The sequence below is a fragment of the Micropterus salmoides genome, unplaced genomic scaffold (assembly GCF_014851395.1).
Source record: "Micropterus salmoides isolate LMB-PRFRI ecotype aquatic unplaced genomic scaffold, ASM1485139v1 Ms_hic_scaffold_2, whole genome shotgun sequence".
NCBI lineage: Eukaryota > Metazoa > Chordata > Actinopteri > Centrarchiformes > Centrarchidae > Micropterus > Micropterus salmoides.
The window spans coordinates 1798256-1823818 of record NW_024041150.1 but is presented as its reverse complement, the minus strand read 5'-3'; the positions used below and the strand labels follow the sequence as shown (position 1 = coordinate 1823818).

Below are 25563 nucleotides of genomic sequence, written 5' to 3'. Positions count from 1 at the left end.
GCTGGTTGCCTCTCAGACTGCCACTCTGGGGGTATGTTATCCGTGAAGGACGCCATTACAGGCCTCCATTACGGCACTGTCACGTTGTAACCCCCTCTAACACATCTGTTTATGGGTACATACTCATGTACTGAGATGAAAGAGAGGAGGGAAGAAAGTAAGAAAACATGAAGTAGTGACTGAGAGACATAGAGAGAAGATGCAAAATATATAATAATCATAACACAAATATTCATTTTCATTTTCTCCAGTGCATACAGTCATGTAGGCAAGATACCTTCTGCCTTCAGTATCAATCCAACATGTTCACCACAGACACATGTTTCACTGATTCTACTTAATCAGCATTTTGTTGGTAATTGTTAGCTCTTGACTTGTATTGTGCTTAAGTACAGCAACTGGCCCTTTGAAGGTAAATAATTTAGAAAAGATTGCAACACCAGTAAAGAAAAGCTTTGTGTTTTCGCTTGCAATGTGGCTAGACTGCAAATTCTTTACATTTTTAAAAGACCAACTGCAATATTTTCTGCACTAAGCATATTAAACATTCGTTCGTTCGTTCGTTCAAACTCTCAGTGAAAAAGCATGGCGAAAGGTCTGTTTCCTTTTCTTTGGTTTGTAGTTCCAACACCAAAATGACACAAAGCAAAGTGTAACCACCCTATAGAGACCATTGTCATGGTCTAATATTCAGGAGATGCTGACTCCTAGATTATTTTTGAGGGGAAATATTGGACTTGCTTAATAAAGTATTTGCTGACCACATGCCTTGGGATCCATTGTTAGCTAATCTTAGAACTCTCTAGTAAAAGACAAGCAAAATATGTATTTATTCCGCTTGCAGCTGCCAAGAAACTTATAGCTGCGAGCCATCTTAAGAGGGAATCTCCAACCTACGACACATGGCAATCTGTACATAGTAATTAGTTCAATATGGTTGAAAGTAGCAGTGAAGGGTTGATACTAGTTAGGTTCCCGTTAACAGCTATGGGCATCTGTCTTTTACTGTGTGAACATTTGGTCTATAAACCTGATTTGCCTTTGACAAGTGAAGCTTCTGAAATGAAGTAATTAAGTGTGTGTGATGTAGATACATGAGCTCTCTGCTGACTTTTTTAAGAAAAACAATGCTTTTTCTCATTTTTGACATTTTGACACCAAAAAAACAAACAGTTTGAGGAATATCAGGGAGTTTAGTAATTATTTAGTTAAAATAATGATTTTGACAGGGTGTAATATAATTCTGAGGTACAGTATGCATTAATGTGTTAAATACAGAAGATCTCTCCTTAACCAAGTGTTTTAACAGCATTGGAAGCGAACCAAAGTTTCCAGTGTCGATGTCCTTCTTTCCTCCAAAATATATTTCTTAATGTAAATTAGTTGTATGAAAACGTATTTTGTAGGAGACAGGACTGCACTGTCAGGTCTCCACATTTGAATGTGTAAATGCTCAGATTCAGGCTTTATGTTCCCCTGCTGATCTGGATTTAATAAAATGGAAGAACAATAATTAAATCATGAACACTGCATCACTTGCACCCACTAGTGACTAGATTCATCTCAGTGTTGATCTCCTTAGCATATTCTTTGAGATGGTTCTAAAGACATCAGTGTCACTGATGGGAGTTCAGAAAGGGCTCTGATTGATCTTGTTTATCATTAAAATTTTAAGTGTTACATAAATGGCTGCTGCCTTCTCTCCACTTCACCCTGGCATTGCCTTGTTCAAATTGAAAATCAGCAGATTTCTTATTCCTTCCTCATTTTCTTCCTGTAAACAGACAGATGGAGAGAAAAGAAGGAAAAGAGGGATTGAAGTGGAGGGCTATGTTATCCCGCGCCTGATGGTTTATTGATCCTTGTGGTGCCTCTCCCTCATTCTCTCTTCACAGCAGGCCGGAGTAAATTGGACTGTTTTCTTCTGCAATGATTGACGTGTGTCTTCTGTGAGCAATGTTTTTAAACTTGCAGTTATATTTTCACCAAATTGAAAAGATTTTTGTCGACTTTGGCATTCCCTCTTAAAATGACACAATTCTTTGAGCGCGTGCTACGTCTGAGCTGACAGGTGACGAGTGCTAAGCTAAACAACCTACAGTGCATTGTGACAACTCTGTCAACAAAAAACAAAGGGAGAGGACGACAAATGGCGTTTCTGTCACTCATCGCCAGGACTAACAAAACAGCACAGCCCAGTCCAAGCATGAAATCATGTCTGGAGGAAAACCTTTTATGTTTCAAAAAAAATCTAGTAGTGTTGTAGAGCAAGTGCTAAGAAATCAGTGCTTTGTGATTCTGGCCTTTGTTTAAGTGTCTCTGCAACTGGAAGCCACAGGAATTGTGTCAGGACATACAAAATGGTATTGTTGCATTATGAATTCCCTCTTACTCTATTATGACTCTGTCTTTCTTTCTCTTCATCTTTCTAGTTAGCTGCTGAAAATACATTCTTCAAATTTAATTAAATCCTATTATATTCTTGTGAATGTGATCTGTAAAGTAAGGCTTTAAAGAGGTTGTGTTGAGGTGCCAGTTGGTTGATGCGTGGATCCATGTACATGCTGTAGTTTTGTCATGCTAAGCTGACTTTATAATTTCCATCTAGTGTGAGCATAATGTGCACTTATCATACAGTCATATTAAATCAAATGACATTGGGGAGCTGTCAAGTTCTAACCCCATAGCCAGAATTTGCCAGAAATTGAGTTAATATTAAATGATTATGCATAAACACTTTTAAAATGATTTATTTATCTTCTTATGGCAACTATAGTATGGCTAAAGTTAAAGAGAGATCATGGTTACTGGTTTAAAAAAACAACATTAATTGTTCTTCTGTGACAGGAAGCAAACTCCAATATGCTGCATGAAAGTTGGAAGCACCCACTTGCATTGCCGTAGTTTACAGTTTGTCTGTGGCTGCTTCAGAACTGTTTTGTTGAAAAAAACAAGACAGCTTTTTGTCGCATTCAAATTATACAAATTTTCGGTTTCACACAGTTCCCAAAAATCTGGCAACTATGAGGATTCTGAAACCAGAATGAAGGTGGGAATATCTGGAGTGAGCAAAGGCATCTGGACACACAGACCGCACAGCCTGCCCTGTAACTCATCAGCTCCATTGCACATGTAATACAGCAGAGGGAAAAACATGGCTAATATTCAAGAATTCAATGAAAGCAAATATGGATATAAATTTTATTTGTACTTCTCCATCAAGCAGCATCTGCAGGGTTTACATTGTCTTGTGTTTTCAGAGCAGGTTAAGGTTTCACGTCTCCTTAGTGAGAATATACCCTCACAGTCAATCAGCGTGTTGAAAGGTATTCTATGTAGCCAGAAAGACAAGCTGACAAAAGCATCATGCAGTCAGATATCGAATCAATTCAACCTCCAATGCCATATTTGTTACAAAAGTTTTTAGCTTAGAACAACAAGTTCAATATTGCCTTGAATCAAGCATTTACATTGTTCTCTCAAAAAGTAAATGTTTAGTCTAAAAGTTGACTTTAGGACAGTTGCACTAAAGGGTTCCTCCAGAACGTAGAGACACAATTGTCAAAAGAGCTAAGACATCCTAACTTTTCCTAGTATGGGGCACCCCCAGTTTGCCCAAGACGATATTCATCCTAAAAAGTACGTAAGAAATATTTACTTACTACTTTTCTCATATGGATGCTCTTTGAGAACCACAGAAGATTTTATAAAACTGTTTGCACAGGCTGGGAAGGACTCCAAGCAAGTCAACGCCGATCTCAATATGTTCGAATTTTCAGTGGTGTTTACCTTTAGCTGCAGTAACTGTGGATTTAAATTTGGATTTAAAAGGGTTCATATGCTCAAAAGTTGATGAAACATTTTTTAAACAAGCTACCACTTTAAGACCCTCTTGTCATCATGTCCAACCTATTGACATCATCAATATAATAAAAACCATCTTACAGCTGACCTAACTTCCCCTCTCACATGAAAACTAGTCCCTCAACAGCCAATTACCAATGTTTGTTTAACATCCCAAGTGCCCTATCACCATCCAGCATCTCATAATTTAACCCACCGCCCCCACACACACCTCATACTGCTGATTAAGGGATCTCAAGCAAAACTGAAATAACTCACCTCGCTTCCCCCCCATCCATTCCCTTCCAAACACTGCTTATTATTAATCTCTCATTATCTCTTGATTGAGAAATCTTCAGTTCATTTGGATGTATTTTCCACACACCATTAAAGGACAAGCTAATACAGAAATCAGTACACCAGTGGTAATAACAGCATCCTCTGAGAACTGAATTTTAGTTACTGAAGCATAAAGTTCTAGCTCATCATTGTTCATCCAGCTACTTTAGAAAACATGGCTGAGGGTTCGCTAATGAAAGGCCTTAGCAGACTCATGTTTCATTTGTAAGCACAAAGGAAACCGTCAGCAGTCTGGTCTGGTATTAATAAGAACATCAGCAGTGGTGCAGATCTGATTTCTCCCCACGTCTGAAAGCCGTGCCCCGACAAACTTCAAAACACTGCTGATGGATGACTGCCCATGAACTCTCTGAAATGTCTACATACATTGTCTTTTTTGTTTCATAAATTATCCTCAACAAGCACAAAAATGCCTACAATGCCTTTAATTGCACCTGGGTTACACTTTTTTCTAATCAGGCAATTTAGCATTTTCATATTTTCTCTTAAGCAACTGGTGCTTCTCTTATTAATTTTAATGATAAGATCATCCATTAAGGAACGCTGAACTGATTCCCTCACAAGTGTGTACTGTCCACAATCAGCCATGCATGTTGTGATAAATCTCTGGGAAAAGTGAAGCTCTCCAACAGCACTACTGTGACCACAGATTATTCATCACAGCAGGACAGATTATTACCCGTTCTCCATCCATCTTTCAGCCGGTGACATTGCAGGGTCTAAACAAACAATAGTGTGTTTGGTATTATCCACAACGTGCAGTATGTTATGAGGCGGTGGCAGCCACTTGTTATGGATGCTTGGATGAAGACTAAGTAGTCAATGCTGGAAAACTGACTCTCTTTACATGCTTTCCTGCTGCAGTTTAGGATGATATGATGATTTATTTGCAGAATTGTAGAGCAAGAAGACAACAATGAGGTTTGAAGAGTTATCGGCTGATAGAAGACGGAGATGAATTAACGCCGTCACTAAGCCTGATTGTTTGAGAATAAATGCATTCATAAAAAAATATTTATGGGTTGGTTATGGCTAACAAGAGTTTCTTTTTTTTGTCTTGCAGCATCTCCAACTGTCCCTCCACTGCACTCAGAGCACTTCAAACCCTGTCATGAGAAGGATTTGGCCTACTGCCTAAACGGTGGCGAATGCTTTGTCATAGAGACGCTTAGTGGGCCTCACAAGCACTGCAAGTAAGTGACTGACCAGCTGCTGTTGATCTTACTCGTCCTCAGCCCTGCTCCTGTTTTCTGTTTCTTCCTGCTCTTTTGAATATCATTCAGTCACCACACCCACTGTAGGTTTATAGAATGGTTCTGAAAAAGTTTGTAGCTTCCTCCTTCAAGGAGTATGGTAACAAGACATTACATTGAGAGTTCTCAAACCTAGCATAATCCACTTCTCTAGCAAACCAACAAGCTACAAACCTCTCGGAGTCATGTTCCACGCGAAACAGCCTTTTTTTAGTGTGTGATACTCAAAATATTTCCTGTGACACACTCCTCTCATTATCTATTGGCTGTTGGTAGATATCTATAGGAGATGCTCCTTAATATATCGTATAGAGTAGATGGGTCTGTATGTGTATGTATAACTTGTGAGTGTCCATGTATGCATGGATATTGCCGTCGTGTGTGTGTGTGTGTGTGTGTGTGTGTGTGTGTGTGTGTCTTAGTTGTCCCAGATTTGAGAGTAGAGCTCATGGGCACTTACCCTGTTCAAATGTGGGGCCCTTTTACTAATTAAGTCCCAGAACAACTTCTTCTAAATCTAACCGCAGGACTTCCACTCGACCTGTTTTTCAAAGAGACTGTTTTGCCTTCCCTGGGGTACAAGTATACATTTGTATGTGTCCACAAGTGTGTCTGTATGTGAGTGTGTGTGGAAGGTTGGGTGAGTTTTGGCTCAGCAATGTAAGCGAGACTCACTAAACTGAAAATCTTTGTACAAAGTTGGACACAAAAGATGCAGTGATGCATGTGCACGTAAACAAAGATTATATCTATGTATACACATGCACACAAACAAATCCATGTACATAGGGGATTTGTCTATACATTTCCATTAATAGTCAACCCATTGCGTCATATACACATGCTTGACAAGCGGCCGATGTGCTAGCAGGTAGGGTTAGCCTCCTTTGTGTTGCAATGCAATAGCAAACTGCAGCATATCATACAAACGCCAAATCGACATTTTGCGTACAATAGCCACGGTTTTGTCAAAGTGTGCGTATATGACGCCTGAGATGAGAACGGGTTGGGTTGCTATAAAATTCACTTGCATGCTGCATGGCCAGTGATAAGATTCCTCCCCTATGCATAGTCTAATTTGGATATAATTAAAATACCAAATACCAAACTTAGATATAAAATAAATATGTTGTCCTTGAAAGTCCTTAAAACAAAGGCAGACTCGGGTTGTTGGGTGGTACACAGACTCCTCATCATATAGTTGCAAGACTCTGCAGCAGAGATGTGGAAAGTATAATTTGGATTAAAGTTATACAAGATACTGCTCCGTGAGGGATGTTTTTTTTGGGGGGGGGGGCAAGTGGACTGACAGTGCAACAATTAGATTTCTGCAACAGCAGACCTGTTCTTTAACCGTGTTTCTCTAATCTCCTACTGTGATGAAAACTGGGTTTCTTGTTTACTTGAAGTACAAATACGGACAACTTGTCCCTTAAGTGAATGCATTGTTACCCACTTTAGTCTGTCTTTTGCAGATTTCACTATAGTATGCAGTGTGTAATCCAGTCAAAAGTCAACCAAATTCCACGTTTTTTTTTAGCTTTCTATTTCATTGCAGAAAAGCAATGCTATTTGAAAGGGAGAAGGGGAAGCATCATAAGAGAGGAAAGAAACAGAGAGCAAGAGAGAAAGACCGAGGTATAGTTGGACGAAGAGTTGGAGATGGGGGAGGGCTGTTGCACGCCTCCATTGCTCGCCTCTGTTGCTATGACAACATAATCTGTGGACAAGTGTAGCTGTTAAAGAGTGAAGTTTGTGATGTACACTGGGATGGCCTTGAACACACTGTCTATGCATGTTAATGTGTGTGTTTTGAGGTCCAGGAGGGAAAAATGTGCACTGACTTGATATCTACTGCCTAATCGTGTGGCAATGAGCTCTCAAAAGGAAAGATATGGACCATCAAACAATATGGCACCCGTTCTCAATTTGAATAACAGCTGGTATAATCATGCAGTAAAACTATGAAGTGTGTTTAGTACTTTGCTTAAAAAAATAACATTGATGGTTTAAAAAGGGTAATATTTTATGCTTAGGAATTCAACTAAAGTAATGATTCAGTCTTTTTGGAATTTAATGAATGGATGTTCTTTCTGAGTGAGGCTCTTAAGTGACTAAAATACTGTTAATTTATTCTCATCAACAAACGAATTACAAATGTCACCCTAGGCAAAGGATCAATGAATAATCTGATTAAATTTGTGTTTACAACAAATTGAGACAAATCAGGTTGTAAAAGTGTGATCAATCCAGACATTTACAGGGGATAAATTAAGCCGGTTTGTGGCATTATTTGTCACATAATAAATCTTTTTTATTTGCAAGATGAAACTTGATCCTTTTTGCAATGATTTTCTCCAAAGAGTCATAATTCAAGTATCAGGTGCCATTCCCGACAAGTTGTAAAATAACTGCGGATTGTCCCCAAGAGCGCTGTTTAGTGCTGTCTGCGTGCGATGTTTGTCAACCCACAGGGACAGATGCAGAGAGGGGAGGGATTCAAACGTGAGTCACTAGGTTTGCTCTTTCCCTCTCAAACTTACAGACACACCAAACACACACACACAACAGTGCTCACTGCTTTGGGCACCAAAGTCAGGCATTCAATCATTAGTGCTCAGCAAACCAGTAAATTAGTCAGTGTGCTAAGATAATATTTTCAGAACATGGCAAGAGGCCAAAGCATTCAGTTATAAAAGTATGTGATGATGCATTTGATTAACTACTTTCTCATCTCAGGATTTTCCCAAAAAGACCAAAAAAGTTAATGATAGTTTTAGTTTAATTGCTAGTTCAAATAATTTTAAATGAAATATCTTCCGTCCCTATTTGCCTATGTACTCTCGTTATAATATTATGGGTTTGTGGTGGCACTCGGAATAACAAATGCACTGTTTCCTAATTCTCACTCTGTTGAGCCAAAGGACCAGGGACACTGTTTATTTATTCTGTCTTTGCAGGTGCAGTGGATTCGAGTTCTGGCCTGTTTATTATGTATTTCCTCCTGCTGGTGTGACCAGGCAGTAAGGTTCTCCCTCAGTCTAGTTAGCAACAAGGGCTAGCTAAGCCCAACTCATTGCCCTCTGTCAAGAGGCTATTCCAGAGCGACAGAAAGGCAATCTCACCTGGCAGGTGGTGGCTGCAGGGGTTTGCAAGAGATCCCTGCAAAGCCCCCACCAATGACACCGGGAGCTGACACAGACACTCTCTAGAGGGGAGGAACAGATATATGAGACACAAACAAAAACCTGGCACAGTTTGTGTGTTGGACGCTAAGATTTTGGCCCAGAATGTGTTGTAGGTCATAGAGCTGACCTCTCACCAACTGAGAGTCTTTTTTCAGGAAGAAATTGTAAAATCCTACTGCAGGTCCAGTGCTAACACATTCTTTAAAACCTAAATTGTAAATGACAGAAACTGCTTTAAAAGTAGGGTGTGTGATCAATACACAGTCTTTTTGTCAAATTCAGTGAATATCCCTTCATGGTCTGAAAAAAAAATCTGATGTTTGTACACAGCCCTGGTTCCGTAAATGGGAAACAAAGAAAGTGGCTTCAGACCGAGCCACACAACACTATTCCAGCCATTCGAGCCATGATTTGTGTGTCAGGTAACTAAATTATTTGCCCACGGACATTCAGCTTACTATCTAGTTCACCAGCATATGCTATTGATGATGTAAACTATAGCTGTCTGGAGCTGGTGTTACGATTGACTGCATGTTATGATTAACCTATGTGTTAAAAGGTTCAACTTTTCAACCAAATTTCACTCAGCTTAAACTTAGAAATCTAGACGTCATCTGCTTACATACTCAAAACGTAAGAAATGTAAAAAAAATTAATCAAATGTCGCATAGGAAATTAGGATGCACTAATTAGGATGCATAATGTTGAGGTTTTAACTGTAGACCAAACTAATTGCGTACTCACACTATGCGATCCGTACCGTGCCTGAGCACGCTTAACCCCCAAAGTCCAGTTCGTTTGACCAGTCTGATCACTTCGTGCCGGAGGGGGGGGGACAAGGCAAGCGGGCCTAGTGTGAGTACGCACTAAGTAATAAACATGAGAAGTTTTCTCTGCATGACAAAATGTTAGCCTCCAAGATCCTCCAGTCTCTTTTCTGGGCACTTGCACGCATCCACTCACACAGTAACTCACACATGTGAGTGTCTGTCACCTCAAGAGACCACAGACATTCAGGTGAGCCTTGCAAGAGTCAGGGAATATGTGGAGGGGTCATTGCATTCTGCGTGATGTTGTTTCTGGCATCAGTGATTTACCTTGTCAGGAGAAAGCCTCTTGTATAATGGTGTGTCAAATGCTCACAACATAGAATGCTAAAGTGCACATTTGTGTCTGTGTGATTGCTTCTTTTTAGAGAGTAATCCCCCTTCCCTGACTCACAATCCTCCTCATCCGCTCTCTCTGGACTCTAGCTTTTCCTTTCCTGGGTGACCTTGTGCTATTCCAAAGTGTTGACTTGGGCCTCATACATGCAAAGAGTGGCTGCTAAGTATACAAAATGTTACCGTCCCTTCTCGTGCACACATGCACACACTGGCAAGCCAATTAACAAGGAGCATGCATGAAATTAAAAACATAGCAGCAATGACACACATCTCAGCTGCCAGTAAACAAGGAGATTAAAGCACAGATGAAAAAGGAAAACAGGCACCTGAAGGATTTGGGAGTACCAGTGCCATACTAAATATTATTAATATACTGTACTATGAAATATTGCATGCAGTACATATATAATAATTATAATATTTTTTACAAAATGGAACATTTAACAAGATGTGTATTAAAAAGCACTAAACTATGATGGTGTAGAAATGTTGCCCTTCAATTGATCAATTGATTTTTTTTATCCAAATATTAAATATTTTTTTGTTCTGTCTCCCCAGACTGGTTTCACCCCTGTTGTTCAATCAGATTTCAATGACTATGTGTCAAAATGTAGTCAGGACCTGCTACACACTGAAATATAGTAATTTAACTACTAGTGAAACAATGGTTATGAGTAACCTATGTCTAAAAAGCTGCTTCAGTCAAATGTCAGCTTTAACCTAGACATCAAAACATCATCTGCATCATTACTGGATTGTGAACATACTACATCCTCAAAACCTGCGAGAGAAAATGTTACACTCCAAGGTCCTGCAGTCTCTCCTCTGGGCACTTGGAAGGATATATGCATCCATTTACACAATAACACACGTGTGAGTGCCTGAGAGACCACAGACATCCAGGAGGTGAGCATAGCTGGAGTCAGGGAATGTATGGAGGGGTCATTGCATTCTGTGCGATATTGTTTCTGGCAGCAGGGATTTACCTTGTCAGGAGAAAGCCACTTATATAAAGGCATGTCAGATGCTCACTATAAGTGTTTGTGTGAGTGTATATGTGTGTATTGCTGTAAACAGAGTACTGTAAAGGTGGATTGTCAAAACATGTGATCTACTCCTGCCTACATTTATAAAACCATCTGATTGCAGTTAAAATGGAAAATACCACTAATTTTCTCTCTCTTTCATCCTGTTTCTTCTCCTCACCCCGCCCTCCCTCTTTCTGTTTTCTCTCTCTTGATCTCTGTTGCTCCGTCTATCTCTCCCAACCCTCATCGCCATCTGTGCGATAATAATGGCACACCAGTGGGAGTTCGACTGGTGTCTCTCTGACAGTAATAAACAAGGCTGATGCCGTGGCATGCTTTCGAGGTGGGAGAAAATTAAACAGATAAGAGACCGCATATTGTGGCTAGAACGCTCTGCTTTCGGCGAGTGAATCCTCCAAGAGGAGCACTCAGCGTGCCTGAGAATGGAAAACAGATGCTGGGAGGGAGCCAAGGAGGGAGGAAGACAAATATAAACCAGGAAACAGGCGATGAGAGTGCTTTTCTTGGTGACATGGTGACTGAGAGAAGTTGCGAGTGTGAGAAATGGTGGCCAAACGTCAGTATGTCACTGTGTGCTGATTGAATTATCATACAATGAAGGCTTAATGATCTCTTGGCAGCTCAGTCAGGGTGCATTTCATGCAGTACAGAGGATTGAGCCATCATTTTTCTGTTTTTTAATCATCCATATAGTTTTTTTTAGCTATCTTAGCTACACAAAGAAAATCCCAGTTATTTTATTTGAGTGTTGACGGAAACCAAACCAGAGTTAAAGGGAGAGCGAGCACTGACTTACATTTAAAAGCCAGAGAAACACAACTCTGATGCTATGCTAGCATTATTTTGTTAGATGGTGAACGATTGGTGTACAACCAATATTTCCATCCAACCCTCAGATTTGACAAAGCATACAGCTCATTTGGCCCTTTTTATTTCCAAATCCAGACCAACGAGGACTCTAATGCATGGGTCTCAATTGGATTGTGATTGGACCCTCTGTTGGGCAATGCACCATCACTGTGTATATGTTTGTGCTCTTCATGCAGAGGCGAATTAGTGTTAATATCTGATTAGTGTGTTATTCCCTGTAATTGTGAGATTTCTCAATGCCGTTTCCTAGGCTCTCCAACTTCTCAACGTGCAATTGATTTGTATTGATGTCTTTGTTAGTTTTAATTAGCAAGATTTAACAACTTTAATTGTGCAATTGCATTAGTTCACTTGGTTTGGTAAACAGCACAGAGTATAAGGTCCTCTTATGTGTGAGCATTCTTCCACACACACACAATCTCTTTATGACAGACATAATGTGGTACATATGCTCATTTGAAAAAAAGTCATATTGTGACTGAATCTGTCAAAGCCATCACAAGGATTGAAACTATAAGACTAGAAGCTGTTGTCTGTTGTTAGATTCTGCAGTGTTATGTACGTGCAACAACATGCGGTATGATTTTGACAGAAAGTGACAGCAAATAGAGAATTGGCATGTGCACTGCAGCCAGTAATCCTTGAAAGCTTTAAATAATTGTCATATTCAACACTGTTATGAATAAAAGTACTTAGACTAATTACGATCATTAATCACAATGACGTTTCCCTGTGAATGACCCTCTCAGCCTGTGGCAATTGGACCCTGACGATGCCAACTGCAGGTTTTTGACGACGGAAGAATTTCCCAAAGCAGTCCGATAAAATGTGAGAGAAGATTAAGTATATTAATTCTTGGTTATTACTATTATAATTTTCATGATTTCAGGGCAGAGATTGAATAAATGCTTTTCAGTAAAAATGCATTGGCCATCAAAGAATAATTAAAAAAAAAAAAAAACAGAAGAATGAAGACTTTGAATGAATAACAGTGCACTTCAGCATTTTTACTTTTTCTGCCAAGGAAAGCTGCTTTTGAAATCGGAGCAAACAAGTGAAGAAAGTTCATGCATGTGAACTTGCCACGAACAATTGTGTAATCTTGTGAAGAAAACTAACTACACCAGTCATTTCTTGGCAAGATTATCTTTCCTGTAGACTTCCTTGTACAGTGCATATTTGCTGGGTAAATAATGTTACCATACCCATAGAAAATAAATATAAACATATAATTAAAATATTAATATTATTATTATTGTGGTTTTAAGATTTCCATGATGCTCTTTTCCAAAATGTGCAATGAATCATGGACTGTGTTTTGCCCCATCCAGTTGGGGGAGTTTACTGTCCAGCATTTAGAAAACAGGAATATGTCCATGGTATCAAACACAGTGAAAGCAGAAGTGGTAAAGATACTTTCACTTTCTCCTATGATTTTGAAGGGAGTATTTTGTTACATAAATCAGCGATGCATCAGCGGCAATACGGTGGCACATTTATATTCCAACACAGTCAACTCATCTTTAGGAGACTTGCAACATACTGTGGACATGTGTATAAGCACTTTGTAGGTGTGCTGGGAGATAATAACACACATGCACACATAGACTTAAAATGTTTGACAGCTCTGTCAAACCTGATACATCAACGTAAGAGTCATGGCCTTATGGGGAAAGACAAAAGAAAGAAGCAGAAAAAGAGAGAAGGCAAGAGACAGAAATGGGTTAGTATGGAATGTTTGGCACACCAAAGGTAGAGGAATATTACAGGCTTATTCTTTATAATGATGTACGAATATACAAAACACACAACATTTGTACTGTACAGTAACAATACTCAGCGGCGAAGCAGAGAAGAGTAAGCTGAGGAGATAGTGAGAGGACAAGCGGAATAGAGCAGTGAGGAAGTAGACATACAGTAATTTGGTGGTGTTCCTAATCAAGGCATCCCTTTCAAGTCAGGTTTGATGTGTTAATAGGATGCAAATGTATGCAAATGAACCCTCCTTTTCCCCTTCAAACCTCTGAATGAGTTTGCATTGCCCCCTCCTGCAGGATGGAGAACTGATACAAAAAGAGAACACAGAGAATTGCTATTGATTTTTTAAGAAAAAAATTGAGGGAAAGTTTTAAGATGGCCACAAAGACCCTGTAATTTTCCATGTCTACCTTGGGGAATCTTTCCCCAGTGACTGAACTCTGGCACAGCGGTGAATTTTCAGCATTCACAAAGAGAGGAAAGAAAAATTAATGTGACAGTAAAAAGAGGAAGATGTAGAGTAAAATATATATTTACATAATGGATTGTTGAGAAAAGGAGAAGAGAGAAACAGAAAGAGGGAGAGAGTTTGAAAAAGACAGTGAGGGTGAATAGAAAAGACAGAATAACTGAAGACAAGCTGTGTCTGCAATATTAAGTAGGTCTGGAGTTCCAGCGCTACCTGGGAGCTATACTAACCTGCTGATGTATATTTTCACTGTAGTGCACTTCACTCTGAAATGGCAACAGCATCTTGAGCCCAGGCATGTCAGTCTCCAGTTCTGACTAACAAGAAGCAGCCCTCTGTCAGTATGTTTTCAGAGGAGTGGGGCTTGATTGCACACACATACAAACATGCAACAAGGACAAGGTTCAAACGAAATCTCCACATACAGCAGCTCCCTCGTGCACATCCTCCTCCCTTAAGTGTTCATGAATTTTTAACGCTTTCCTCTTTCAAAATCTTGTCATTGTCACTGTCACACTGACACTAATCGTCCTTCTGACATCTTCAACAGGAGAGTGCTGTGGTTGTCCTACATGGCTGCCTTTTTTCCCTATTCCAGACAATTAAATCTTACCTGAAAGCCAGAAATCGTCTGTTGAAATGCTTATGTTCCATGATTGTTGTTACTGCAATTTTGTTTTTAACATGTAAAGCTCTTAAAATAGTTTTTGATGTGTTTGTGACTCAGTGAAACATCATCAGAAACCTGTCTTTGCCGTTGAAGATGGTGATGTATGGTTGAAAGCTCCAGGAAAAGCTTATATTCCCTGTGATGTGGGCATAACCACCATCACCATATCCTGAAAGAATAATTCTGATTTACTGCAGTTTTTGATATAGCATATCTCCATGAAGATCTCACCTGTGATGTCGTTTATGTAAATGTAAATGTTCTGTATTTGTACTGCGCCTTTCTAGTCTTTCCGACATCACATCGCATTCACCATTCACACACTGAGCCTAAGTGCTCAAACAGAAACTAACGTGTATACTCTGGTGGAATAGCTACCAGGGGAAATTTGGGGTACAGTATCTTCCCGAAGGACACTTTGACATGCAGCATGGAGGAGCCAGGGATTGAACCGCCGATCTTTCAATTAACGGGCAACCCGCTCTACCTCCTGAATCACAGCCGCTGGTTATTATCCTTCATTGCAAAAGGAAACTGGGTTTGCACAACTACGGCATGTACAGGAGATCAAAGTTGAACCAGAACATGAGTCTGTAAACTGTGATGGACAGTTTGGGTCTGTCCCAAAATACCCACACGTGCAGTCTTGAAAACTGAAGTGAGCATTCAAACATCGCCAGGTAGTAGGACTTAACCCACACTTGATGCCCCCTTATAATGCTCTAAATAGGAGCAGTATTTAGAGCTATAAGTGTTCCACAATTTAAAATGGCCTACTGTCAGACCTCCTTTTAATGATCCTTTTCCCCAGATGTCATAGATAGCGAGAACAATGTCATAACTACCACTAAGAAAGATGGTCAAGACTGAATTTAAGATAATAAACTTGAAATATACTTTTGCCAGAATGTGCAGGATTTGCAACTTCATTCGGTTCCTTGTTTATGATCAAGAATGAGACAGAGGCAAAAAGCAATGCGTGCATCCATTTGTTGCCTTTTCACCATAGGCCATTATACTTTAAAACATAATATTTTTTTGACTCTGCTGGTCACGATTGAAACCAAAACATACTTGCATAAAATGTGGGTGATGTGTTGATTCAAGAAGTAAAATCCATGCAGCCTGCTTGCAGGGAGAAACATATTAATAGCAGCAATAAAATAGAAATAGGAGAACAATCATGTAACATTTTAGTTTTGCTTTTATAGAATCCGTAGGACTGAAGAAATATGAAATATGAATCATGCTGCTTAGACTGCTGCTGCTGACAAAATGTGTATTGTATTGCATTTGAGTCAGGAAAAAAGATTTAACTGAGGGTAGAACTGAAACCCGCAGGCTTCATATATTAATATTACCAGCAGAAAATGATGAAAAATGCTGAAATCGTTTGTCTTAATTTAATCGATTAATTAAACAGACATTCCATATGATTTCTTATCAGTACTCTCTAATCTGCATATAATATGTTTTTTATTGCATATAATAGTTTGTTATAATATGAACATGAGGGTGTGTGCGTGTGTGTGTGTCTGGGTGAGAGTGTAAGTGTGAGCGTGGGTGGTTGTGTTTACGTGTGTACATAAACACTGCTAGCTATAAAAAGATAATCATGTGCTGCAGGAATATACCAATAATGGAGCCATTATTTTTCTTATTTGGGTTTACTGCAGGGTTGTTTGTGCCTGGCCAAGAGTGGCGAAACTATTTCAGGGTTGCAGCCCCACAATGCTTTGCTTCAGGCTGAGACTGAGCATATAGGAGTACTTTCATCTTCCAGTTATGGCCATGTTGGCCATAGGTTGGATCCATCTGTCAGCAGATGTCATGATGTACTAGGTCTGCCTGATCTGGCTGTTGTCAGCTTGTTACTGAGAGAAAAGAGGAGCTGGTGAATGAGTGATGGGGTGAGTGAGTCAAGGAGGGACGGAGAGAGGCGAGTGCATGTGTGTTTGCACCCCTTTGCACATTTCTCAAATGTGAGTGGAAGAGATAGTATCTCCAGAGTACTGCTATATATTTAGGAGAGGAAAGGGGGTGCAGGGTTGGGAGAGGAGATGATGGCAGTGATCCTGATGAATGCCAACAAGTTTCTGTGTCAATGTCTAGTGCTTCTCATGTCACTGGAGCTCAACCTGACACACCCACACACACAATGGCATGCACATGTAGACAGTACTAACAGACATGAAGGCACAAACATACCAGCATCCAGGGTACGAACTATGGGGGAGCTAAGGGGGAGTTTAGCTCCCATAAATAAGACATCAGCTCCCCTAAAAGCATGATTTGTGATATTTTGGGGGGGTCTCTAAAATATTGACAGCATGCTTTATTGCCATTAATTTCTATATAATTCTCTATCGTTGTGGATCCGTGTGTAGATTCAGGAGCATCAGACTTCATCCAGCCAGAGGGAACAATCACCAACCGTCTGCAGCGGGCCGGTCGCTCCGCAATCTCCTGTCTCCCTAGATCTCCCTAGTCCGCCCCACTCCCTCACCGGGACAGGTTGTGTCGCTAGTACGACCGACGCGCTGTAAATGGTTCGTGATCGTTCCATCTGGCTAGATATTACGCATGGTCCTTGCAGTCCTGCAGCTGGGGGCTCCCCGTAGCGCTACGCAACTTTTCAAAATTCTTCCCTCTCATGGAGAAAAGAAAGGACAGGTCACCAACAGCTGTTGGGTGAAGCGTAATTGTAGCAAAATGGCTACATATGATGATGATAATAATTATATTTTTCTTATTATAATAACACAAACATGCCTGATACTTCAGCCCATGCCTACATGCTTGCAGCTATTAATGATTCAGCAGTAAGAATCAGTCTGCCCCCCCACCCTCGGGGATAGTGGGAAAAAAAGTGAGCTCCCCGAAAGCCATGGTATAGTTCGCACACAGCCAGCATCCATACTGTAAACATTAATTTATAGAAAAAGTGGGAAGAAGTACCTGGACTTGGACCCATGGACTTGGTTGAAGATACTCAAAGACGTTTCAGCTGTTATTCAAGAGGCTTCTCCAGAACTGAAAAAGCCTCCTGGTTGAGAGGCAAACGTCTTCAAGTATCCTCAATCAGTCCAGCTGCCCTTGATTTTAACTTTCCTTGGATAACTATGACCTGGATGACAGATAATCTTCAGAAACATTTTGCTGAGGACAGAGGTTCTGCCAAAATGGGCTCATTTTCCAAAATAAAATTGATCTTTGGAAAGAGAGCATCTCACACAAGAACACGAAAACAATTGCACAAATGTCCCCTGTGTTATATACTATATATATGCCTGCTTACTGCTTACTGTTTTCAGTACAAAACATTGCGCCACAATACCACACTGTATACTGATACTAGATGTGCACTTTTCACTTATTAGTCTAGCTACCAATTTTTGCTTCTTGTGGAAAATCTAAAAAAAACTGCAGAAACAGAAAGCAAATGTTTTAATTTCAACCAAATCATGTGTTATTCATTTGCTATCAATCATCCATAATTGCTTTTAATTTTAGCTCCTCTGTTTCAGTTGCACATTGAATTGTAGGACAATAGCATCCATCATTTGCTTTCAAAAATCAAGCAAGTTTAGTCTGCAAGCTCACATCTTTGCTGACGTCTCTGCTGACATCTTTGAGTTACTTACTTTTGTCAGTTTCGAACTGTGAATGCACTGCAAACTGAAAACCCAGATAGAATTAATATGTAGTATGGAATTGGGTCACAGCTGCCAAACACACCCTGCCGGGACCATTTAACAAATCTGTGTTCCTTTCTGTGTCTCTGTGTGTAAGTTAGCTGTTTAAAGCCAATACTAGAGGCCTATTAAGTTTTGTTACACCCTGGTTTTTCTTCCCATTTAAAGTTAGAGTGTTTCTCTTTCTGCTGCAGTGACTTCATTGGCTAGCACAAAAGTCCACATTTAAAAAAAATCTTCCCTGTTCATGCTCTGAAACATAGGCAACGTTCAGATTGCAGGTCTTAATGCTCAATTAAGATTTTTTCCCCAGATCCGACTTTTTTGTTTGACAGTTCACATTATTGCCTCAATGTGGCCCATATCAGACTCCAGTCTGAACTGTCCACAGCTTGAAAGTGACCCGCATGCGCAGAAGAATAACATGACATCACACAGCAGCATGCTGTCATACAGAAGTAAACAGAGCCACAGAGTATAGCTCCGGTTAGCTCCTACTTGCTGACGCTCCCAATTTTCACTGGAGACTCACGTTTTTAATTGGTCCCTCACAGGTCACATTTCTCCCGAATTATGACATGTGTTCACAACTTTCTGTCCTTTTCATTACGGTTTCTGGCGCTGTAAAACACAACTGCCCCACAACTCTCCCTCTCTTGTCGGCACGGGCACAAGTAGCATACACATAACTCAGAAGAGAGCTCGAGGTCCGGTGGATTTCAGGTGTAAGAAAGGGAATTTGTGAGCAGATGATAGCAAGGTAGAAAAAAAGAGAACCACATGTTTATAATAGCTTTTTGTGAAGCTTTTTCATTCACAGCAGCTCCGTCTACAGCAGAACTGTGAAACAGCTGCTCTATAGTGACGTCAAAGTCGCATCATTTCATACCTGAGTGTCCAGACTCAGTTGGCATTTAAAAAGTTGCGATCTGTATCGGATTTGGACCACATATGAAAGTCCAAATCCGAACTGGAAAAGATCAGATTCCATGTGATAGTTGACACTGCCATAGTTATTGCCTCACAAACTGTACCCTTATCGTACTCTCCACAAGATGTTTCTGAAACTTTGTTGGCTAAGGATTGGAAAATTGTGGTTTTCCTGTAATAGTCCCTACTTGACATGACGAACTATAAAGAAGAAAACAATGGTGTTGTTGAGTGTATTGCCAGTACTTGACAATCTGCATTTTTAGTGCCAGCTACTGCTTAGTCTGCTGTGTGCCAAAGCTGTGAACTGACCTTTTGCACTACCAATTAACATTAACACTGAACTACCCTCAAACTACAGGCCTGTCTCCCTGTCCTTAACTGAACCATGGGAGAGAGTAAAATAAGTGGACATAAACTACTACTTAGTGTATTAATTATGAACACAAAATCCAAAATGTACTGATTTAAAGTTTCTTTATTAACATATCTATTTTAATAATAAATGTGGAAAAACAAACAGGTGCCAGCTTATTCAATATTTCCCATGTTAATCTTGCAAAAAACGTTTTTACATAAAGTCTTCACAATCAGCTCTGGTGAGCACTGTCGTGCTGCTAAACAAATGTCCATCTGGCTCCCACTGAACACACATGGGATCCACGCTCCTGACTTTATTAGCTGCACTGACATGCCCTATTCTGATTGTGGATGACTGTATTTCTGTAATGGAACTATAGTGAATTATTTGTGATGGAAAAGAGAGTGCTTCGTCAAACTTTCATTCTCAAATGGAGCCACAGGACTGGCTTTGCATTGTGTAACAGCGAGAACAAAGCCCTCCAAAAAGTCAGCTGTGAATACAACCTAAACGCTTTGTTGTGCTTTGGGAATGAGGGAAGTGCCAAAGAAATAAGTTTTACTATTATTGCTTTGTTGAAGGGCCCAGTTGTGGGACTTGCTAATTACAACATTTTCAAAAACATTACTAAATATTAAGACCTTGCAACAGTTCAGTAAGCTTTTTTCAAGTCTAACTGAGCTATTCCCTGCGGAACGTCATGCTGAGAAATTCTATTCTATTCTATAACAAAATGACCTTTGGCTTTCGACCTTTGTGAAGACAGAATGTTTTTTTTTTTTTCATCCAGGAAAAGATTCTGCAACATTTTCTTCAAGGCAATTGAAAAATAAATACTCAAACTGAATCTGTTATTAAAGTAACCTCACAACCATTCCTCTCTTTTTTACACACTAAATGGTTTCCTTCTGCTTCCACTTTCTCGCCCTCTCTGTCATGCTCCTGAGATAGAAGAGGCTTGGCATTTTTATGTGACAACGTGTATCACAGCATCATGCACAGCAGAGGGAATGTGAAAGCTGGAAGGATAGAAGAAGTGGATCTGGATGTTGAACAGATTTACTGTGTCCACAGCAAGTTGGGATGTTTGTTTTTATGTCGACGTGCTGCTGAGCTGCTTGATTCAGGAGGTGGCGGCAAGCTAAACTACAAAGTGAAGGTTTTATTAAGGTCACAAAGTAACTTTATACCTCCTCTATTAGTGTATGGCAGGCTGGCTTATGGAGATACAAAGGGCAGATCGATCAGCATTGCAGATGGAGCGGCACAGGGCGGAAGTCAGTGGAATTACCTTTGATATGTGTAATAAATCAGTAGATAGCAACTTGCGAGCTCGCAAGGGGTGGCTGCTAATGTCTCCCAGTGTGATAATATAAAATCTGTTTGCTAAAATAATGTTATAACATCACACATGCTCACACATTTTGTCAAAATCATTGTCATGTGCACTATCTAGAACTGTCAGCATGAATAACAATCAATTTGATAGGATGAGCATACTGTATATAGAGGTTTCTTTAAATAATGTTTTAAGAAAATGAGTAGCATGTCATCTCAGATCCCCTGCAAGAAAATGGTCATATATGATGTTATTTAGGAAAGAGAAGAAGAAGAAACACTATGAGGTTGTTGGGGGTTTGTTACTCCTTTTTGGAACTTACAATGCTCTCTCCACCCATAAATGTGAAAGTTATGCATCCATACATACAGTTGATAAGATCATATTTTTTGTTTTTTGTACTTTGTGCACTATTGAGATAAAATTACACCACATCAAAGCTTTGGAAGTTCTGCCGTGGCCATCTGTTTATGATGATTGTAAATGAAACCTAACCAAACGATATGCAGGGTGATGATTTCTTTGTACTGTACTTTGTACTCTGTACTTTAATACATTCACAGAGGAATGTGCTCTTACATTTAATTAAACAACTGGAGGTATCTCTTAATTTTTAATTGTGCTGTACTCCTGTAAAATGGAAATTATATTTAAGCTGCACTTTTTTGAATGGTTTGTAGCTAACAACATGTGTTATACTGTGGCATTATTTATTGTTGGATTTGTACTCTACTATTATGTGCTTATTTATTGTCTTATTTTGTAATATATTTTGTTTTATTGTGTTTTTAGGATGCTTTTGTTAGATTAGCACCATAGGTTTACTCTGCGTCCTTTACACCACTTTTTTCACCCTGTTGATCAATGAGCATTGTCACTGTCAAATAAATTAATACAAATAAATAAATAAAAATAAATAGTGCAGAGACACATCTCAATTCTCTTTTGTGCTGAGCCAAAAACTAAATGTGTTTAAACAAAAGACAAGCTTATTCAGGTGTATGTCGTCATTTTAATTATGGCAGACTTTGTCACATCCATTCCAGACCAAAGAAACATTGATCTAGTGTTCTTTGTAGTGTTAACTTTACATTACAAATTAACCAAGAAGTGCAAATGTAAAGTCATTTGTCAAACGGTAGTGCAAACTCCAGCAGTGTCCAGCAACTAGATCAGACCTGGGAATCATAAATATGTATTCTTGTGGGTAAATATGTGCAGAGACAGGAGTGGTGAGTCATGACATTGAGGTCATGTTAGTATTGAATACAGTAGAGAGCAGCAGAGACAGTGAGAGTGGATGTGTATCTCTGTGTGTGGGAGAAACTGAGGGAAGAAAACCTATATCAGGTCAGCTGGTCAGTCTTAGAAAGCTAATTAAAAAGTAAAGACCTCGACCAAGTTCAGCACTCAGGGGAAATAACAGGACATTTGTTCAAGAATAGTGTTTTGTATTCTCACAATCACTGCATATGTACGTGGAGTTATTTCACAATAAACAGGGGTTTTCATGTTCTTTGACAACGGGGATGAGGCAGACTGTTGGTCTGACAGCTGGTCTGAGCCAGTGTGTTGTTTATTATTGTATACAGTACAGATGTTTGTATTTAAGGACATCGTGGTACATGATATAAAGGGAGTGCTATTAGCAATAGCAGACCTATTTAGATATTTAGTCCAGTAATGTCGTGTGGTTAGTCAGTAAAGGGCACTCTTGCTGTAGTATACCATCAATTATTAGTGTGCTTAAGTAACTGCTTTGCTAACTTGAAGGCGCTGTTTGCCAAATTATGCAAAACACGCAGAGCCAGCAAATTTACACGACTTGAAGCAAAACGCCTGAAGCGAGATCAGAGGCACAACAGCCTTCTCTGCCCCCTGTGAAAATATTGATGCAGACCCATCAGAGTAAGTCTCCCCTGATTGAGTCAGAAGGCGATTTTTTTTGTTGCGTTTATTTATCTTCTCTAGAGAATGTGATACAGTCAAATATTTGTTAGCCCACTCTGCCTGTAGGAAATAGTGCACATACCACCAGTAGTTTTCATTCACTGCATTTTTAGTGTTAAGATGAACTAGGGATTGAAAAAATCTGTGGAAAATAATTAGCCTACCTTGAATCAACAAATCTCCTAGGAAGGTTAAATCAACTGGACTTGGTTGAAGATACTTGAAAACTTTTTGCATCTCACCCACAACTGAAGAAGCATCTTCATCCATATATTAGTGTTAATACTTTGTTTGATGGTTAAGGTTAGGAACATGGGGCTCAGGCTAAGTTGGTAGGGTATGTTTTGGCAATGTAGCTGATTAGGTCTAGAGACCCCCTCAGCTCCCATCTGGATACAAAAGTTTGGTCTGCACAAGGTAACCATTACATTTAACTCCTGAAGTCCACTGACTCCAGCTATGGCGTGTTATGGTTGCGTCACGGTTTTGTTCCATCCTGAGCCCAGTGTCAAAGTCCACTGGAAGCGTCTCAGAAGTGTTTTAGCAGCAGAGCGTGTAGCATGCCTCACGTTATTGACTAGTTATTAATTTGCCCGTTTTGTGCTTCTACTACCATTTTCACAGCTCTCTGTGACCCCGTTTCGTTCTGTCGTCAGCAGGCTGCATATGCCACAAGGAGCATTTCAGAATCAAAGCATTTTGCCTGCCTGATTTTGCTGACATGTTGAGTTTGTTGATTTGGTAAACAGCGTTTGCTTTTTGTGCTTCTAATATGATTAAGTAGGCTACGTAGTTGTAGGATTTCTTTTTTTTATTGTTATTTTATTCTCCATGCCATTCTGTGTCTGACTTCCTGCCCGGTTTGATCTGCTCTGTGCTGCTTGACATGGCTTCTGTCAAAAATAGACCGGTCACCTCTGGGAAGCTGCATCTGGTGGACTCACAAAAATTGACTATAATAGCCGCGATTAGCGGCACAGCTGTAACGTCAGTGGACTTTTAGCGTGTGCCACAGTCAACAGTGGAATGTGACATGCACCCACATCCATTGTTTTTGTAATTGTCGATTGGTGTTCTATGATACACATACTGTCATATTTTCCAGCTTGGATGCCCATCATCTCTCCAGAAAAGTAGGGGTTTTCTGTAGAGTTGTAAATGTCTGTAGGCACATCATGTATGCTACAGGTGTCAAATGATATAATAACAAAAAAGAGTGCATGCATATGAATTATGTTTAGTACTCCTGAACTGTATTTGGCTGTGCAGTGATAGTCACAGCAAATTGGTTGGTGAGGGGGTCACTCCTTCTTGCTCCAGTGCTTGTGCATCAAAATGCCTGTAAGAATGTGACTTGTGCTTAATGAGGAAACCTTTTTGTCTAAAACAGATGTTTAATTCGTTATGTCCAATTCTACTTTGAGGACAATTAGCCAGAGAAGCATTTAGGGTCATTTGATACCATTTTCAATAATTAAAGTGAGATAAAGATTAATCTGATTTTCGCACTACACTTCACATAATTTACATCCTCTTTTTACTTTCTTTTTGTTATTTTAATTATTTTGCTGCTTCCATAATGACACTACAGGTATGTTTATGTATCATGGTCATCACAGCATTAATGCCTAACAGCAAAATAGGTGTCTTCCTTTCTACAACTAATCAACCAATCGCCAGGCACTCTACTCTGCATTAACTTTGACATAAAAAAGAAGATTAAGGGGAGCAGAAGGCATGACTGCCGTGACATCACTGTTTGAATTCTTTCTCGACTTTCACACATTGTCCTCCATCGTATTCCAACAGAGAAGTTGAAGACATACAGCAACAAGGTTGAGAGCCTGGTCTCCTCTAAAAAAAGGATCAGCCTCTTAGACTGCCTGAGACCATGAAAGACTTAAATTACATCTATATCTGTGGTATGAAATTGAAGGAAATTAAGAACTGAAGTTAAAAGTCTATGATGAGGCTGGGTAGGCAGAGATAGCTTTACTAGACTAGTGGAATGAAATCATTTCATGTGTTTGTGTGTCAGTATTTGTGCAGTCGTGGAAGCGGACTTGCACACCAAAGGTGCAAATGTGGACATTTTGTCAGTATGTCCAAGGTTCACACATTTGAACAGGTGTTTGCATCTTGTGAAATAGAGGTGAGAGAGATAGACGGGTTGTTCAGGAGGAAAGAGAGAGAACGAGTGAGAGAGAGAAAGGATGAGAGAGAGAGTCAAGGTCAGAGAGTAATTAGGCTTTTTCTGTCAGACCAGGGAAAACTGTCAAGCCTTGGGGATGAAAAGTGATTATATGGGAGTATGAGAGTAATTGAATTCGGTTGCAGAGCCAAGAGAAAGGATGGGAAAGAGAGGAAAGAAAAAAAGATGGACATGATATCAGCAGAAGCTTCCAGGTTGTCTTTCCTTTATTTTGAATTCAAACAGATGCCGAATCACGACACAGAAGACGGTGAATGCAGGTGAAAATGAATTCTTTCCACCATATGTGTTCTCCAACAGCCATTTTGTTCATTACTGAGTAGTCTTCAAGAACTGCCAGAACATACAGGCAGTTGGAGTGAGGTAATATGTTGTGTGTGGCACATTTAGTAGATGCAAAATTGATATAAAGAGTGACACAGAATCACAACATATTAACACTAATCCGTC

General features: G+C 39.7%; 1 protein-coding gene across 2 annotated transcripts in view; it reads left to right on the top strand.

Moving 5' to 3' along the window:
• Positions 1–25563, top strand: part of LOC119913368 (pro-neuregulin-3, membrane-bound isoform) — a 359981-nt gene that overhangs the window by 224937 nt on the left and 109481 nt on the right. For both annotated transcript variants that reach the window (XM_038732781.1, XM_038732782.1), the window contains exon 2: positions 5267–5396. In XM_038732781.1, coding sequence (XP_038588709.1) covers positions 5267–5396 — 130 coding nt within the window. The remainder of the gene's footprint in view (positions 1–5266; positions 5397–25563) is intronic.